Below are 17,847 nucleotides of genomic sequence, written 5' to 3' on the forward strand. Positions count from 1 at the left end.
CGCAGCCTCTATCATTCCCATCCCCTGGCCAGAGGTGACACCCTCAAGAGTCTCTTAAGGGCCTTGGTATTAGTTCCTAGAGGTCATCTCCTAAGTTTGAGGTTCCAACTGAACCAGGAAGACACCTGAAAGGACATGAGTGCTCAGGATAGCCAAGATGTCTGCTTACTGAGCAGACACTCACCACTGCTGAGCACAGACTACCCAATGGATGCTGTTAAAAGAGCACCTAAAACTTTCCCTGTCAAGTTTTGTTCTTCTGGGATGGTCCAGCACTCTCCCCCGTCAGTATTGTTTTTATTTCCCAACAGATTAGCAAACTGTTGACAGTATGGAAATAAGCTTTATCTCGCTCTTTTCTATATGATTATAATCATACAAATTAAAGTGGAAATCTATTTTTCCTACATTTATCAAATAGGTCTGATGAAATTTCCTCATAGTTTTTTATATATTTCTTTTTTAATAGGACACTTTCTTCATGTCACAGCTTTTGCACTTGCTTGATAATATGGTATAATCACAGTAATTCCTGTACTTATTGTTTCTGGGACAAATGTGGAATTAATGTGATTTTTAACATTAAGTTAAAACATCTACTATGCACTTGAATTTGATCTTGAGTTTAAAGTGAAGCTTGTACTTATGCAAACAGCAAGATGAATGCCTAGATTTTAGTAAAAAGAAAAAAGAATTAAAAGATGAGTAGATGAGAATTTAATCCCCTCAATTTAAAATCTTTTCGCTTGAATCCCTCATTAGAAAGGCAAGCTGTAAACATTCTCAATAATTAAACATGAATGTATGATCTATGATAAAACATGGCCCTTAGGCCATATATGCTTAAATATACAAAATAGTGCTTGACTCCCTCTTGTTATTTTATTAGCTCTACCCTCCAGTGAAATGCATTTGTGTATGTAATTATCTGTTCTATATCTCCACCAGGGACCATATTAAGAAATGCTTCTTCCCATAAACTGTTTAATATTCACTGATAAGCCACAGGGAACTTACACTATAACATGTCCTTACCAATTAATAATGCTGTTGACTTGGTTTATGAGGACTGAATTATTCATCAGAAACTTTTCAGATCGCGTCACTCACTGCAAGCTAAGACTTAGAGATGTTAGAGCACCAACGGGATAGCGATGAAGAAAAAAAGACGGATTTTACTTAGAAATCAAGCAATCACCTAATTTTAACAGTATCTTACTCTTAAGCCCCATCGTTTTTGAACATGAAAGAGTATTCACGAACACCCCAAAATGTCCAAATTAAGCTGCAATTCTCTGAGGTAGAGAAAAAAAGACTGCTTTGGGCGTCAGAAGATGTGGGTTTTAGTTAGTTTTACTTTTGTCATTAACTAGGATTGTGACCTTTGGCAAGATCCTTTACCTCTCTGGGGCTGTTCCTATAAATTCTAAAATGAGTGCTTGGATTAGCAGAGGGTTAAGATTTTTTTCAATTATAAAATTCATTAGGACTCTTTAACGTTTGTTTATAAAGTGCAAAGATTATGGCTGGTCTTTTGATGCATGTGAGAAATACAAAAGTAAAAAAAAAAATTATGAAATATACAGGTAAGTAAATAGTGTGTAATCCTCCCCCTCCCCCTAGAAGATTTTGGTTCTCTTTCCATCAGGTTTGGTACATGAAATCTTGATCATTTAAAACAGCTGCAGCTTGTGATCAGAACAATTATCCGCTGGAGGGGTTAAGGGGATGTAAATGAGACAAACGGACACCTCTCATCTCATCTCATCTCACGTATGCTAAAAACAGTGGTTGGTGCCTGGTACAACGCAAGAATTTAAAATCACTACCCATCTGGTCTGTCTTTGAACTAGTCAGTCATTTAGGTAATATTTTTTAATGTTATTTTTCACTATGTGTTAAAAGTAGAATTAACCATAATTAAAATGCTCTGTATGAGAAGTCTTATAGCAAAATTTTATATAGGAGTGTCCTCAAACACAACAGTTCTGACTAAAACCAAATGCATCATAATTCTTCCCTCACCTTTCCAGATTCATTCTAAACAGGAAGGGGTGGTGGTTATTTTAGCACCTGGGTCATGGACTATCGATACCTGGACCGGCTGGCTTTCAATTATCCTTAAGAATTCTGCTTTGCTTTCCTTTTATTTTTATTTGAGAAGAACGACAGAGTTAACAGGAACTAAGCCTAGCTTTCACAGGTTTTCTTCTTCTCTTTAGCAAGTTCCTCAGTTCTTTCAGTTCTGGCTGCTAAGTTATTAGCAGGGTGGTTATAAAGGGGGATGGTCTAAAGGTGACTGAAGACAGATGTTTAATTTGAGGGTTTTCTTTCCAGGTTGCACAATTTCGGATCTTAGAAGGCCTGACGGTAATAGCATCCTCCTCTAGGACCGAGGTTAGTAAAAGCATAGCCTTCAACTTACCAAGGGGGAAAGGAGGGGTATCTGGGACTGTGTGTGATGGTGTGTGCGAATGTGGTGGAGATGAGTCAATAAGTGCTGACCAGGTCCCCGTAACCATACTTCACCACCTTGGCTAATAGAAGGGGCTGCCTTACACTCTGCTGTCCGGAAGAAGACAAATAAAATATATATTTAGCTGACAATGAAGATACAATTTCAAGTGAGTCAAAAAGGAGAGAGGGGGTTGGAGGAAGCTGAGAACAATGAAGATAAAACATCATTCTTGACTTTTTGAGAAAGTGTTTGATTTTCCAGCATGAGGGGAATTATGTAAATCTGAATAGTGGTACTATCATAACCCCACCAGAGCACATTTTATGTCATAGTGAAATACACGTCTGAGAGCTGTCCAGTCGGTATTGTTTTTGAAAAAGCTGTCATCCACAGAAGGAAGGCAGGTATCAGCAAAACACTGCCCTCTCAAATATACACTCTATATAGAACTGAATATTTTATAACCTGAATTGAGATACAAGAAAGTAATTCAGAAATCACTCAATAGATCTGAAAGTTTCAATGCTATAAATTGTTATTTTCAAACAAGGGTCATTTAATAAAATGCAACCTTGGTAAGCAACAGCTGGTGCTGGATTTTCCCTCCCATGCCACCACATATATATCTGCCCGAAGACACGGGATGTTCTATGGGATCTGTCATTTCACTTTTAACAAAGTGCTAAATCGGAACAAAATTACATTTTTCATACAGCATTTAATGCGACTGTATTAAACATTTAGTCACATTTAATATCATCATTTAAGAGCCTAGCAGATGAAATTGTATTTCACAGAAACAAGGATAAGTTAAGATCGAGACACAAAGTATGTGCTCTGCGGTCACTGGAAAGCACTTGATCACCATAATTAAGGTGGCCAAAGGTTTCTGATCTAATTAAAAATAAGGAGTCATATAAGAAATGGCTTTATTAGAAAAAAATGTAGTGTACAGGTGGCTAATATCTATCATTGATACACCTCTTGGCTATTTTATAATTAAAATCTGATATAGGGTTTAAACTTCTTTAGAAGTTAGTGGCATTTCTTCCTTTTCTGATATGTGGCTTAGGGAAGGAGTTATCTTCATGTAATAGACATCCTTTATTTCTTTTCATAGTTACAATTAATCAGTAGTTTAGCACTGGCACAAAACATAGAGGGAATTACCTAGGTAGTGTTTTCTGTGTAAGACATCACACTTCTAACCCCAGACTCAGGCACACGTATGCCATTGATACAGTTTTTAAATACACTATTATCACTCAAGTTCCACATTATTATTACCTAGCAGTAATTAAATTAATGTGATCATCTGTAACCTAACAAAACCTCTGAATGAAGTTTCTCTCTTCTTTTTTTTTCCTGTTAGATGTGCAATTCCAAGCAAATGTGCAGTATGCAGTATTGATTTCCAGTCTCTTTTTAAAAACTCCTTCAAGTCTGTGCTATTAAACTGAGACAACCACATCAAGATAGAGTCTGTCATAGGATTCCCTGAAGCACAGAATAAGGAGGAGACTGAGCAAACACGACCCGGGAAGGCACCAGTTGAACCAAGACAACTCTGTAAGACAAAAACATGCAGTTGTAAGCATTCATGTGTCACCAGCAGAACACCACCTGTATGCTGGGAGCAACCTGCTTTGCATTCAAAAGCACTTATAATAAATGCGCCCTGGGAGGCCTGAAAACCAGCTTTCAATGAACAGTGACAAATGTGGAGTCTAAGTGATGCATGTAATATGTTACAGGGCTTTCCTGTGGAATATTTTTAATCAGTATTGTTAATGACTTTTCATCGATTTAACCCAACTTGACTTTGGTGGCCAAAAAAAAAACCTATTACTTCAAAGAAAGAAATATCAATCACCTTTAAATGTTAGTTTGTTTTTAAAGTGCCCCCTATCACCATCACTCTTGTCCTTGTTTAGAAATATCTGATGGATTAGAAAGACAAACAACAAAATCACCTGAATTTTGAGATAACACTTTTAAATTTTTTTGGAAAGAAATATCTAATTCTCAGCAAAAAAAATCAAGTAGTAATCACTGTAAAACAGGGTAGAAAATACATACACATATATATATATATAAAATAAGTAAAATGTAAAAACTGAATCCTAAATTCTACTCTCAGAGAAACTACTGTGAATACTTTGGTTTCTTTCTAGTCTTTTTTTCCTACTAACATAACGGTTATGTACGACGCCAATTACCAGAAGATTTACAGGAATCATCTAAACAGGCAATTCAAATAATGTTGTTTTTTAATTTAATGGAACTGAGAACGTGCTTCTTCAAAAATGCTCATTCACGAATTCAGGACTCTCCAACAGGCCAATCCTGGGCCTCTTGCTACCCAAACACACATGCTTGCCCTGACGACTGTGCTGTCTCTAACTGCTTCCTCTGGCTCCGGGGGCCTTGGAGCCAGGCATCTGTTCAGCTTCCTTCTATCCCAACCCCCTCTGTCAGACTTGAGGCTTCCATGCAGAAGTGAGCAGCTTCTTGGCATAAAGGGGCTGGCGGTGGGGGGGGGGGGGCGGATAACTTCTCTAGTTTAATATCCATTTAGCAATTTCAATGAAAAAATAAAAACACAACAAAAAATGAAGGAAGCAGGTTCCCTGGTACATTTTTACCTTTGGGCACTGCTATAAGTTTATATTTTCCCTCTGTGCTTCTACAGAATGCTAATACTGCCTTAATCTTCAAAAATCATCCTAAAGATTTCTATGCTGCTGCTTTAGATTAATCCATAATTCATATGGCTAAAAGAGCAATTTATGCTCAGGAACAGAAATCAGAAAACCAACCAGTAAGAAAAGGTGCTGAAGTACCTTTTTTTCCTATAATATGTTCGCAAAAGCAGCCTCCCTAACCTCTCAATTTCTACATTTTCAAAGTCAGACATGCTATTCTATAGCCCAGAACAAAGATGTATATTTCAATGGTATTTTCATGCAAAGCTGTTTTCTGTCCTTTACTTGGATTGACTAGAATCTAAACACTCAGAAATGCTGTGATCTCTGGGATCTTGTCTTTATTCCCTGAAATGACGCACCAAGCATTTTCTGCTTTTATATTAACCATAAAGCCTCTGGATTTCTGATGATAATTTTAACAAGCAAAAAGAAGCAGTGAAAAAATACGAAAAGAAAAAGTAGTAAAATAGAGATAACAGCATACTGTTTATACTAAAACTGAGCGTTTTTTACTTTAAGGTCGCATTTTAAGCAATAGCTAAAAGAAAGTATGGCACTTGAAGTCTACAACAACGATGTTTCCTAAACTTTAGAGACTATTTCACAGGGAGCTAGAGCAACACACATGCAGCATCAACTTGTCCTAGCTCTCCTTAAACCTAGAAATTAGTCAAATATTGCCAAAGCAGACCTTTATTTCATCAGAATTGTAAAACGATTCCTTCTACCTGGGTTCAGATGAAATCTCTAAAAATAACTCAGAATTGCTCTTTAGTGTCATGGTTTGTTGGTTAGTTGTTTTTCACTATTGTGCCTCTCTCTGAGAAGTCAAATCCACCCTTCACTAAGTTCACCTGGCTTAACCAACTACCAATATTCTTTGAAATTTTTGCCTTTTTAGAGAGAAAAAGGTCAGGGATGGAAATATCTGCATGTCCCCACTGAAAACCATTCACATAAACCACACCTAAGGGGCTCTAATGTGCAGGAAATGGCTTGCTTAAAAGTTCAGTCTGGGGGCTTCCCTGGTGGCGCAGTGGTTGAGAGTCCGCCTGCCGATGCAGGGGACACGGGTTTGTGCCCCGGTCCGGGAAGATCCCACATGCCGCGGAGCGGCTGGGCCCGTGAGCCATGGCCGCTGAGCCTGCGCGTCCGGAGCCTGTGCTCTGGCAACGGGAGAAGCCACAACAGTGAGAGGCCCGCGTACCGCAAAAAAAAAAAAAAAAAAAAAAAAGTTCAGTCTGACTTGGCAGAGCAAAGTTGGCTGTGGTCCTTTGGAGCCCAGTGCCATGACATAATTAAACCAACAGAGTCCCTACCCATCGAAATTTTCTTTTGTATCTTTTAAAGTGAGCACAGCTTTCCAACATTCCTTCCCTTTGCCTTTCACTAGAGGAACTATAAATCCATACTGCAAGCCCCCATGACTTGCCTCTACATTTCTGCTGGCTCTCTGTCATCTCCTGTGCTGCAGCCTGAGGACTCTGCCAATTTCCAGTGAGGCAGGTGCTATAGTTTACTCAGAGCTCTGTACCAAATGGTGAGGCTCCGCTGGGGCTGAACTAATTACGATGAAGTACCATTCTACTCTTCACGTCATCTTTCCCTGCAGTGATGTCACACTTTTGGCTTCAAGTACTTGTCTGGTTCCAGACACTATCTTCCAGAACCAACCTTCTAGTTTCTTTGGTGATTTAACCCAAAGTATGGTAATTGAACAAAATTGTCTCCATTCTCTCTCAAGAGAAGCTAGCTGACACCACGATTTCACAGTGTGATGCCCTGCTCCCTTCCCTCCAGGTTAATTATCCGATAGCTTTGACCAGCACATTGCATTATTTTGCTTCTTAGATAGAAAATTACTTCTCACTAGTCCACATCTGTTGAACCTGTTCTCCTGGTAACCACTAGACAATACCTCCCTCCTCAGCACACAATGCAGCCTCAAATTCATGGTTGGCTACTTCAAAATGAAAGGACTGAGGTAAAACCTTTAACGTTTTTAGCCAAAGCTTGCTGCAAACCTTCTAGAAAAACAAGAACAACAAAAAATAACAGCCAATACAAACTACAAAACAAGCTACAAACTGTAAAATAGAACATTAGAATGCATTTCAGAGCATATAAAGCATACAACGGCATTTCCAAATTGATTTTGTATGGGAAGTTATTGGAATAAAACATCACTGTGCTGTCTGAAATACTCGCTGAGATTCACAAAGCAAACATTATAGGAAGCAACTCAGTTTTGCAAATATGCTTATATTAAGGAGCAAGTAACTTTTTTTCAAAGTGCCCTTAAAAAACCCAAGTCAGAAAAACTCCAAGAAATCTTTGACATGGTCCAGGTTCCCAAAGCAGAGTCAACACAGGACATGGGAAACTCTGTGACCCAGGGCTCTAAATAGGCCAGTGGCCTTGGTATAGAAGCCTGTGTGACATTCGCCATCAATGATGGCAATGGCCATAATCAACAAGCAAATCACCAGTGGAGCCTATCTTGCCAGGCAAGGCACTCTAATGTGGTCATTTTGGGGTTAGTCTGTACAGCCCTGAAAAGCCACATCTGATGTAGTCATCTACCAGATAGCACATGGTGGGAAACCAAAAACTCTAGTCAGGAAGTTTAGTACTTCCTTGAGAAGTGACCTAAAAAACCGCCTATTTGGGGCTTCTCTGGTGGCACAGTGGTTGAGAGTCCACCTGCCAATGCAGAGGACACAGGTTCGTGCCCCGGTCCGGGAGGATCCCGCATGCCGCGGAGCGGCTAAGCCTGTGAGCCATGGCCACTGAGCCTGCGCATCCGGAGCCTGTGCTCCGGCAACGGGAGAGGCCACAACAGTGAGAGGCCCGTGTACCACGCAAAAAAAAAGCCTATCTTTATGATGATTAAAAATCAAGCCCTCCAATCATGTCACTAATAGTTGAATTCTGACACATAACTAACTTCTGGGTGAGTTTTTCAAGTTTAAAATGACTGAATTATGACATTCAAACACTGGCTCTAATGGAAGGGAATTCATTATATAAAATGTTTAGCAGACTGGGCTGCGGAACTAAAAATTTAGGAAATAATTTTATACAGTTTTCAGATTTGTAATTTAGGTATCATCATACCTCAGCTATAAGGCATGTGGACTTTTGCTGTGGGACTTTTGGGGCGAGATCAACTAATTATAAGTGAAAGAATCTCAACAGAGTTTTCATAGTTCTAGGAACTTTTTAGCCTTAGAGAGTTGTGGGGTATGTTTGTGTGTATTCATTATACGCCTGACAAATAAGCACATAAAAGCATCTCTTTAAAATAGAAGCCTAGATGTTTAAATTCCTATCATCCCCAGCTAATTATTCAGAAGGAAACAAAATAGTTATATAATAATTAATAATTGGTGAGTGCCAGCTGTGCCCTGGTCTAAGCTCTTTTACATTCATCTTCTCATTAACTCTAAAATGTCAAAACACACTGAGGTTCTTTTTGTCCTGAAAACCATCCTGTTCGATTAAGATTACTTTTTATTTAAAGTTTTATTTTTCACAACACTCACGGAGTTTAGGCAGAAACCTTTAACATCTACATAGATATGTATAAGAACATATGATCAGAAACCAACCGAGAAGAGGGAAGCTTTCTCCCCCCAGCTAGATAAATCCTTGATTGTATCAGTGAGATAGAAATTAGCAGAAATGGTGCTGTTTCTTCCACTGCCTGTGCCAAAGAACCAAAGATGTCTGCTTGTATCTGGTCACTATAAATCTGCAAAATGAGGAGTGAGCACTGGCTGACGTACAGACACCAGTCTCTGTTGAACAAACTGGAAGCTGCACACTCAAGACCCAGGAGAGTGATAGAGACATTGCTTGCTGGGCACAATGGTAGGAGTGCACTGGGCTTCTCCACAGTCAGACAGCACAGGGGTAGTTCCTGCTTTAAACTGACCAATAAATACATGTTTGTTATATTCTATAGACCACGTGCAAGAGGTCTATTAGGGGATAACATGATCTGGCATCTACTGTTGTTGTTTTTAAATGCTGGGAAGACAAAACAATTTCCATCCAACAGGAGAAACCATGCTCAGACGGTCTGCAAGGACCATTCAGCCCACCTGTGTCCATGAGCTGGAAAACCGTTTCTACAACTCTAAGGGCAACAGCCATCTCTGATACTTTACCAGGCAAAAAAAGAGAGGCACTGAGCTGCCTAGTTTCAACTATGACACAGCTGAAGTGGGTTAAAGCTGATAATGTAATAACTGTTAGGTGATTCTGTTTAGAAAACTAATTGAAGCAAAAGACTCTATACCTGGTGATGGCATTTTCCCTAATGGAAACACGTTTCCAGGAGGACAGTGAAGAGTGGTCTGACTTTATTAATATCACTTGCCTTCGAAAATGTCACTCTCTTTCATAGGATAAACCAAATGTATATCAGGTTTAGCAGAGTTGAAACCTTCTTTACCTGTATTACTGATGGACAGAAATGATCTAGTTTGTTGTTAATTATATTACAAAATTAATATATCATTTGGACGCTCTTTGCTGTTAGGTGAAAGTGCTATGTCAAAAGCTGTCCAAAACCCAGGGAAATTCTGTTTCATCAGCTTTGAATATTTCAAAAAAATTTTTTTTCCAGTCAAGGTGGTTATCATGGCTACTATTGCAATTATAAGCCTGTCAGAATTCCTAGAAACAATTAGGTCTCTTGGAGTGTCACATTTTAGAGCATTTCTTACATTTAAGTCTTATAAATTAGATTCTTCCATGTACAAATTATCCAAATTTACTGTATCTGATGAGTAGTTAAGAAAACAGCAACCAGAAAAAAAATGTAGTAATATTCAATTATTTAAGACAAGGAAATAAAATGGGATATAAACCTAGTAGAAATTAATTAAAGATTTATATTTAAGACTCACAAGTATAAAATTTAAAAAGTCTAGATGTATAAAATAAGTATAAATCCTTATTTTAACATGCAAAAAAGAAGTCTAGATAATTGTGCCCCAATTTTCTAAAACAGTGAGACAGAATTTGGACCACGGAAAAGAGAATATCAGAGAAAACCAAACAACTGCAAAACAGAGCCACTACAAACCCGCAGACCTCAACACCAGTGGGGCCTGCCTTCAATATGCCCAGCCAGCTTTCCAGCTGTCCCTGCAGCGTCTCCTCCCACCCCCTCAAAAGCTATTTTAAAGTTTCATTCTCTCCTTAAGCCCCTTCTCCACTACCTTCCCACCAACTCTTCATAGATGAACTAGCTTCTAAGCCAAAAGCTGGTGCCATCAAGAAGAAGCTCCCTCAACAATGTGCTCAGCACAGGCCTCTGCTTCTATGCCACACACACTGCCTTATCTCCACCTTCTTTCGTCCAAGGCTAACTCCTCTACTTGGGTTCAGGAACCCAACCCTTCTTCCTTTGTAAGGACGACCCCCTTCTTTAAAGGTGCACCCCTGGGTTCTAACTGCAACCTTCTTTTCTCTCTATACCTGCACTGACCAATTTGGTAGCCACATGTAGCAATTTAAATGTAAACAAATTAATCAAAATGAAATAAAATGAAAAATCCAGTTCCCTAGCTGCATTTGCTTCATGGGCTAGTGGCTACTGTGCTGGACAGCATAGATAAAGGGCACCTCTGTTATCATAAAATGTTCCATTGGACAGAGCTGTCCTATACAGGCTATCCACTCTCTGGGTGATCTCTCATTCATCTGCAAAGCTTTAAACTACATATATACGCCTGACCTTAATTTCTACCTAATGTTAAGACAATAGAGTTGAAGTATTTCTTTTAAAAGCAAGATATCAGTGGTTCTCAATGAGAACCAGCATATTAGAATCAGCTGGTTGGCTTTTAAAATTAGAAATGCTGCCACCCCCCACCCCAAGTTAATTAAATCAGAAACTTTGGTGGGGGTGGGGGCAGTGAGGATGCATTCCATCAGGCTGGATGCCTTTCAAGAAAAGCAACAGAAGATATTTTCTTTTCTTCGCATGTGAAAGCTCAAATAAAGTAATTTGCCTTAGTGGGAATTCTCCATATAAATCCCCTATACATCAGTGCCACAAACCTCTCTCCTAACACATTTAGATAGTAAATAAAAAGTCAAATTTCTTACCTGTGTGATAAAATGTGAGAAAAAACAAAAGTACTCCCATGAACATATTACTTAAAAAAGTGACAACTCCACAAGTAATTCCTTCTGGAACTGGGTAGACAGTTTCCACAAAAAGCTCAAAAAATATAGGTATACTGCTATTCAGGAACACTCCCAGGAGAATACAGGAGGCATACAATGTCACTAAAATAAAAACACAAACATTTTAGTTTCATAAGAGCAGCAGTGAGTCACATCAGATGGATATTCTGGGTGTTGTCTTTCATGAGTATCAACTCTGGAATTGCATCTCTTCTCAGTGGTAGTTGAAGAACTTCCACAAAGCTTCACACATCTGTCAGCTCTTCACACAGGTTTTGTGGAGTAGATAGGAAAAGGTTCTCTTGCTGGATGAGTACCAGTTTATTTGCTTTATCTTTTTGGTGGATTACTCCAAACCACAGGAACAATTTTTACCACTATAATTTAAAGGTTTCTCTCCCCTGAGTCACACTCCTGGCATACTGAGGGATAGGTAAAATATAGCAAATTAACACAAAATCTAGACTCATTCTTTAATTTTAAAAAGAAGTTAAAATCTAAGAAAAAAATGTAAGAAACGTTAAGTTTAACTAAAAATTACATATTTTAAGACTGGTTAATAACAGCCCTCAAGCATAAAATAAAAATTATCTGCTATGTAATTCCTGGAGAAACACTTAAAATAGAAATAGTCCTCAATTTTAGAATGAGTTTCATGTCAAGTTTTTTTAAAAAAATACATGACTTTTTTGGAACAGAGAAAAAAATTTCACCTAGAAGTGTATCATTAATAGTGGCTAGGATCCCAGATTAGCCAATAAATAGCCTATTAACCCAATCTATAGTGAAATCTTTGAATAAGGACACCATTCTTATTCTTAGAAGAATGTTTAGAGAAATGCACCCCACTCCAAATAACTTTATTAATGCTCTTTTTATACAAACCTTCAATAATTTTAATTTGAAGGTGAAAACAGAATCAATGAGGAAAAAATGATATCCTATTTAGAAACCTAAAACATCTCCCCTTAGACTAATAAGTATCATGCCCACTGATGATAATGAGTAGCAATTATTCTAACCTTAAAGTTACCAGGAAAATATTTTTAATAAAAATATTTGTTAAGTAAAAATATTTCTCTGCAGAAAGTGAGGGAATTACCCTAAATCTGTTATGTATTATTCATAGAACATATCAAATTACCAGAATTTACCACACCCGATTGCAATCATTAACAATCCCTAACATTGTTGAAGAGGTAACAGCATCTAACAGCATTTCTCTAATTAATCTCAACTCACACTTCCTCCTCCAATTACAGTAGCCTTTCAGGATTACAAAATATTTAACACATTCTAGTACCACAAATAGCTGGTGATTACTTTGAGTTTCTTTGATTAGAAGACACATGGAACTAGAGAATAAAAGGATGATGGTGAATAAAGAATGCATTGCTGGCTAAAGCAGTGACCAGGCTATTCACAGGATTAAATGAGAAGCACCTGATGGATATAAACACATGTAAAACATGAAGCACTTTTCAAGAGTTTCTTAAAAACAAAACAAAACCCCACACCTTATGCTCACTGTATATTTGCTGGACATAGATCACACAAATCAATCAACACTTCTTACACATGACTCATTAGTGGTACATTAGGAAATCTAGGGATGGAATATCACTGGTAGCTTTATAGAGTATTCTATCTACAAAACACTTTATACTAATTTATGGTCAGTCATGGTAACCAGAGCAGAGACCACTACTGACTCCAAAACAGATGAGCCTAGAAGTTTAAGATGAAAAAACACTGAATATAGCACAGAGAACTATATTCAGTATCCTATGATAAACCATAATGGAAAAGAAGATTAAAAAAAAGAATATATATATATATATGTAACTGAATCACTTTGCTGTACAGCAGAAATTAACACAACGTAAATCAACTATACTCCAATTAAAATTATTATTAATTAATAAAAGTTATTAATTAATTTTAAGAACTTATTAGTCATTATACACCCAGCATTTATCCCCAAACACAAAACACACTAGGTTTTTAAAGCTAATAAAGAGAAACACTTTAAAACAAAAGATATATAAGCGAAAAAGGTACAGAAAAGTGTGGTAAGGGATACAAACACACACACACACACGCACATATGCACCTGTTTGTAAATGTATAGAGTTCTCTGGGAAAATTCAAGAAACTGACATTCAAGGTTGCCTCTAGAGAGGGAAATTGGGGGCCATGGGACAGTAGACATTTTTCATTGGACACCTTTTTCCTACTTTTTGAATTTAGTTTTTACTATGTGCATATCTTACCTACTTAACAAAATAAAAAAAGAGAAATGTCATTGCAAACTAATGAATCGGCAGCTAATCCAACTCGACTTCATGCAGGTTTGTTAGCTCCCTGACTCAGAAATGGTTATCAGCGGGTGAGCTGCCCCACACACCAGATATCTACACCACCCAGAAGCCATATAACCCAGCCTTGGTCCAAGATCCTTGACATAAATATTCCCACCTTATTTATTAGAATTCCTATTATATGTAGGATAAGTGGGATGAGACTGCTGATATAACTTCAGAGGCCAGAAATTAAAAAACCAAGCATTTTCATTCAATTCTCTCAATCTCAGTGTTTTCTTCTTGTATTACTATAAAAATCATGACCACAAGGTTGTTTTACACTGGCTGGATATATATGCAGAAATCACTTGTTGCTGTAGAAACTAAAGAATCAAAATAATTTACACATAGGGGATTGGTTCAAGATGGTGGAGTAGAAGAACGTGCTCTCACTCCCTCTTATGAGAGCACCAGAATCACAACTAACTGCTGAACAGTCATCAACAGGAAGACACTGGAACTCACCAAAAAAGATACCCCACATCCAAAGACAAAGGAGAAGCCACAATGAGACAGTAGGAGGGGCGCAATCATAGTAAAATCAAATCACATAACTGGTGGGTGGGTGACTCACAGACTGGAGAACACATACCACAGAAGTCCACCCACTGGAGTGAAGGTTCTGAGCCCCACGTCAGGCTTCTGAACCTGGGGGTCCGGCAACGGAAGGAAGAATTCCTGGAGAATCAGACTTTGAAGGCTAGTGGGATTTGACTGCAGGACTTCGACAGGGCTGGGGAAAACAGAAACTCCATTCTTGAAGGGCACACACAAAGTAGTGTGCGAACTGGGACCCAGGGGAAGGAGCAGTGACCCTGGGGGAGACTGAACCAGACCTACCTGCTAGTGTTGGAGGGTCCCCTGCAGAGGCGGGGGGTGGTTCTGTCTCACTGTGAGGACAAGGACACTGGCAGCAGAAGTTCTGGGAAGTACTCCTTGGCGTGAGCCCTCCCAGAGTCCTCCATTGGCCCCACCAAAGAGCCCAGGGAGGCTCCAGTGTTGGGTCGCCTCAGGCCAAACAACCAACAGGGAGGGAACCCAGACCCACCCATCAGCAGTCAAGTGGATTAAAGTTTTACTGAGCTCTGCCCACCAGAGCAACAGCCAGCTCTACCCACGATCAGTCCCTCCCATCAGGAAACTTGCACAAGCCTCTTAGATAGCCTCATCTACCAGAATGCAAACAGCAGAAGCAAGAACTACAATCCTGCAGCCTGTGGAAAAAAACCCACATTCACAGAAAGACAGACAAGATGAAAAGGCAGAGGGCTATGTACCAGATGAAGGAACAAGATAAAACCCAAGAAAAACAACTAAATGAAGCAGAGGTAGGCAACCTTCCAGAAAAAGAATTCAGAATAATGATAGTGAAGATGATCCAGCACCTCGGAAAAAGAATGGAGGCAAAGATCGAGAAGATGCAAGAAATGTTTAACAAAGACCTAGAAGAATTAAAGAACAAACAAACAGAGGTGAACAATACAATAACTGAAATGAAAATTACACTAGAAGGATTAAACAGAATAACTGAGGCAGAAGAACGGATAAGTGACCTGGAAGACAGCATGGTGGAATTCACTGCTGCGGAACAGAATAAGGAAAAAAGAATGAAAAGAAATGAAGACAGCCTAAGGGACCTCTGGGACAACATTAAACGCAACAACATTCACATTATAGGGGTCCCAGAAGGAGAAGAGAGAGAGAAAGGACTCGAGAAAATATTTGAAGAGATTATAGTTGAAAACTTCCCTAACATGGGAAAGAAAAAAGCCACCCAAGTCCAGGAAGCGCAGAGAGTCCCATACAGGATAAACCCAAGGAGAAACACGCTGAGACACAAAGTAATCAAACTGGCAAAAATTAAAGAAAAGAAAAATTATTGAAAGCAGCAAGGGAAAAATGACAAATAACATACAAGGGAACTCCCATAAGGTTAACAGCTGATTTCTCAGCAGAAACTCTACAAGCCAGAAGGGGGTGGCATGATATACTTAAAGTGATGAAAGGGAAGAACCTACAACCAAGATTACTCTACCCAGCAAGGATCTCATTCAGATTCGATGGAGAAATCAAAAGCTTTACAGACAAGCAAAAGCTAAGAGAATTCAGCACCACCAAACCAGCTCTACAACAAATGCTAAAGGAACTTCTCTAAGTGGGAAACACAAGAGAAGAAAAGGACCTACTAAAACAAACCCAAAACAATTAAGAAAATGGTAATAGGAACATACATATTGATAATTACCTTAATCATGAATGGATTAAATGCTCCAACCAAAAGACACAGGCTTGCTGAATGGATACAAAAACAAGACCCATATATATGCTGCCTATAAGAGACCCACTTCAGACCTAGGGACACATACAGACTGAAAGTGAGGGGATGGAAAAAGATATTCCATGCAAATGGAAATCAAAAGAAAGCTGGAGTAGCAATACTCATATCAGAAAAAATAGACTTTAAAATAAAGAATGTTACAAGAGACAAGGAAGGACACTCCATAATGATCAAGGGATCAATCCAAGAAGAAGATATAACTATTATAAATATATATGCACCCAACATAGGAGCACCTCAATACATAAGGCAACTGCTAACAGCTATAAAAGAGGAAATCAACAATAACACAATAATAGTGGGGGACTTTAACACCTCACTTACACCAATGGAGATCATCCAAACAGAAAATTGATAAGGAAACACAAGCTTTAAATGACACAATAGACCACATAGATTTAATTGATATTTATAGGACATTCCATTCAAAAACAGCAGATTACACTTTCTTCTCAAGTGCACACGGAACATTCTCCCGGATAGATCACATCTTGGGTCACAAATCAAACCTCAGTAAATTTAAGAAAACTGAAAGCATATCAAGCATCTTTTCTGCCCATGACGTTATGATATTAGAAATGAATTACAGGGAAAAAAACGTAAAAAACACAAACACATGGATGCTAAACAATACATTACTAAATAGCCAAGAGATCACTGAAGAAATCAAAGAGGAAATCAAAGAATACCTAGAGACAAATGACTATGAAAACACGACGATCCAAAACCTATGGGATGCAGCAAAAGCAGTTCTAAGAGGGAAGTTTATAGCTATACTCAAGAAACAACAAGAAAAATCTCAAATAAACAATCTAACCTTACACCTAAAGTAACTAGAGAAAGAAGAGCAAACAAAACCCAAAGTTAGCAGAAGAAAAGAAATCATAAAGATCAGAGTAGAAATAAATGAAACAGAAACAAAGAAAACAATAGCAAAGATCAATAAAACTAAAAGCTGGTTCTTTGAATAGATAAACAAAATTGATATACCATGAGCTAGACTTATCAAGAAAAAGAGGGAGAGGACTCAAATCAATAAAATTAGAAATGAAAAAGGAGGAGTTACAACAGACACCACAGAAATACAAAGCATCCTAAGAGACTACTACAAAAAACTCTATGCCAATAAAATGGACAACCTGGAAGAAATGGACAAATTCTTTTTTTTTTTTTTTTTTTTTCTTTGTGGTACGTGGGACTCTTACTGTTGTGGCCTCTCCCGTTGCAGAGCACAGGCTCCGGATGCGCAGGCTCAGCAGCCATGGCTCACGGGCCTAGCCGCTCCGCGGCATGTGGGATCTTCCCGACCCGGGGCACAAACCCGTGTCCCTTGCATCAGCAGGCAGACTCTCAACCACTGCACCACCAGGGAAGCCCTGGCCAAATTCTTAGAAAGGTATAACCTTACAATACTGAACAAGGAAGAAAGAGAAACTATGAACAGACCAATCACAAGTAATGAAATTGCAACTGTGATTAAAAGTCTTCCATCAAACAAAGGTCCAGGACAAGATGGCTTCACAGGTGAATTCTATCAAACATTTAGACAGGAGCTAACACCCATCCTTCTCAAACTCTTCCAAAAAAATTGCAGAGGAAGGAACACTCCCAAACTCATTCTATCAGGCCACCATCACCCTGATACCAAAACCAGACAAAGATACTACAGAAAAAGAAAATGACACACCAGTATCACTGATGAATATAGATGCAAAAATCCTCAACAAAACACTAGCAAACAGAATCCAACAACACATTAAAAGGATCATACATCAT

The 17,847-nt window shown here is 38.5% G+C and overlaps 1 protein-coding gene across 1 annotated transcript in view; it reads right to left on the minus strand.

Annotated features, from left to right (window-relative positions):
- Positions 1–2,969: 2,969 nt before the first annotated feature.
- SLC49A4 (solute carrier family 49 member 4) overlaps positions 2,970–17,847 on the minus strand; it is a 95,964-nt gene continuing 81,086 nt past the window's right edge. Inside the window, exons 8-9 of the mRNA XM_032630778.1 lie at positions 11,290–11,472; positions 2,970–4,025 (exon numbers count right to left, since the gene is read on the minus strand). Of these exons, the coding sequence (XP_032486669.1) occupies positions 3,910–4,025; positions 11,290–11,472 (299 nt within the window). The 3' untranslated portion in view covers positions 2,970–3,909. The remainder of the gene's footprint in view (positions 4,026–11,289; positions 11,473–17,847) is intronic.

Source organism: Phocoena sinus, chromosome 4 (assembly GCF_008692025.1).
Source record: "Phocoena sinus isolate mPhoSin1 chromosome 4, mPhoSin1.pri, whole genome shotgun sequence".
Classification (NCBI taxonomy): Eukaryota; Metazoa; Chordata; class Mammalia; order Artiodactyla; family Phocoenidae; genus Phocoena; species Phocoena sinus.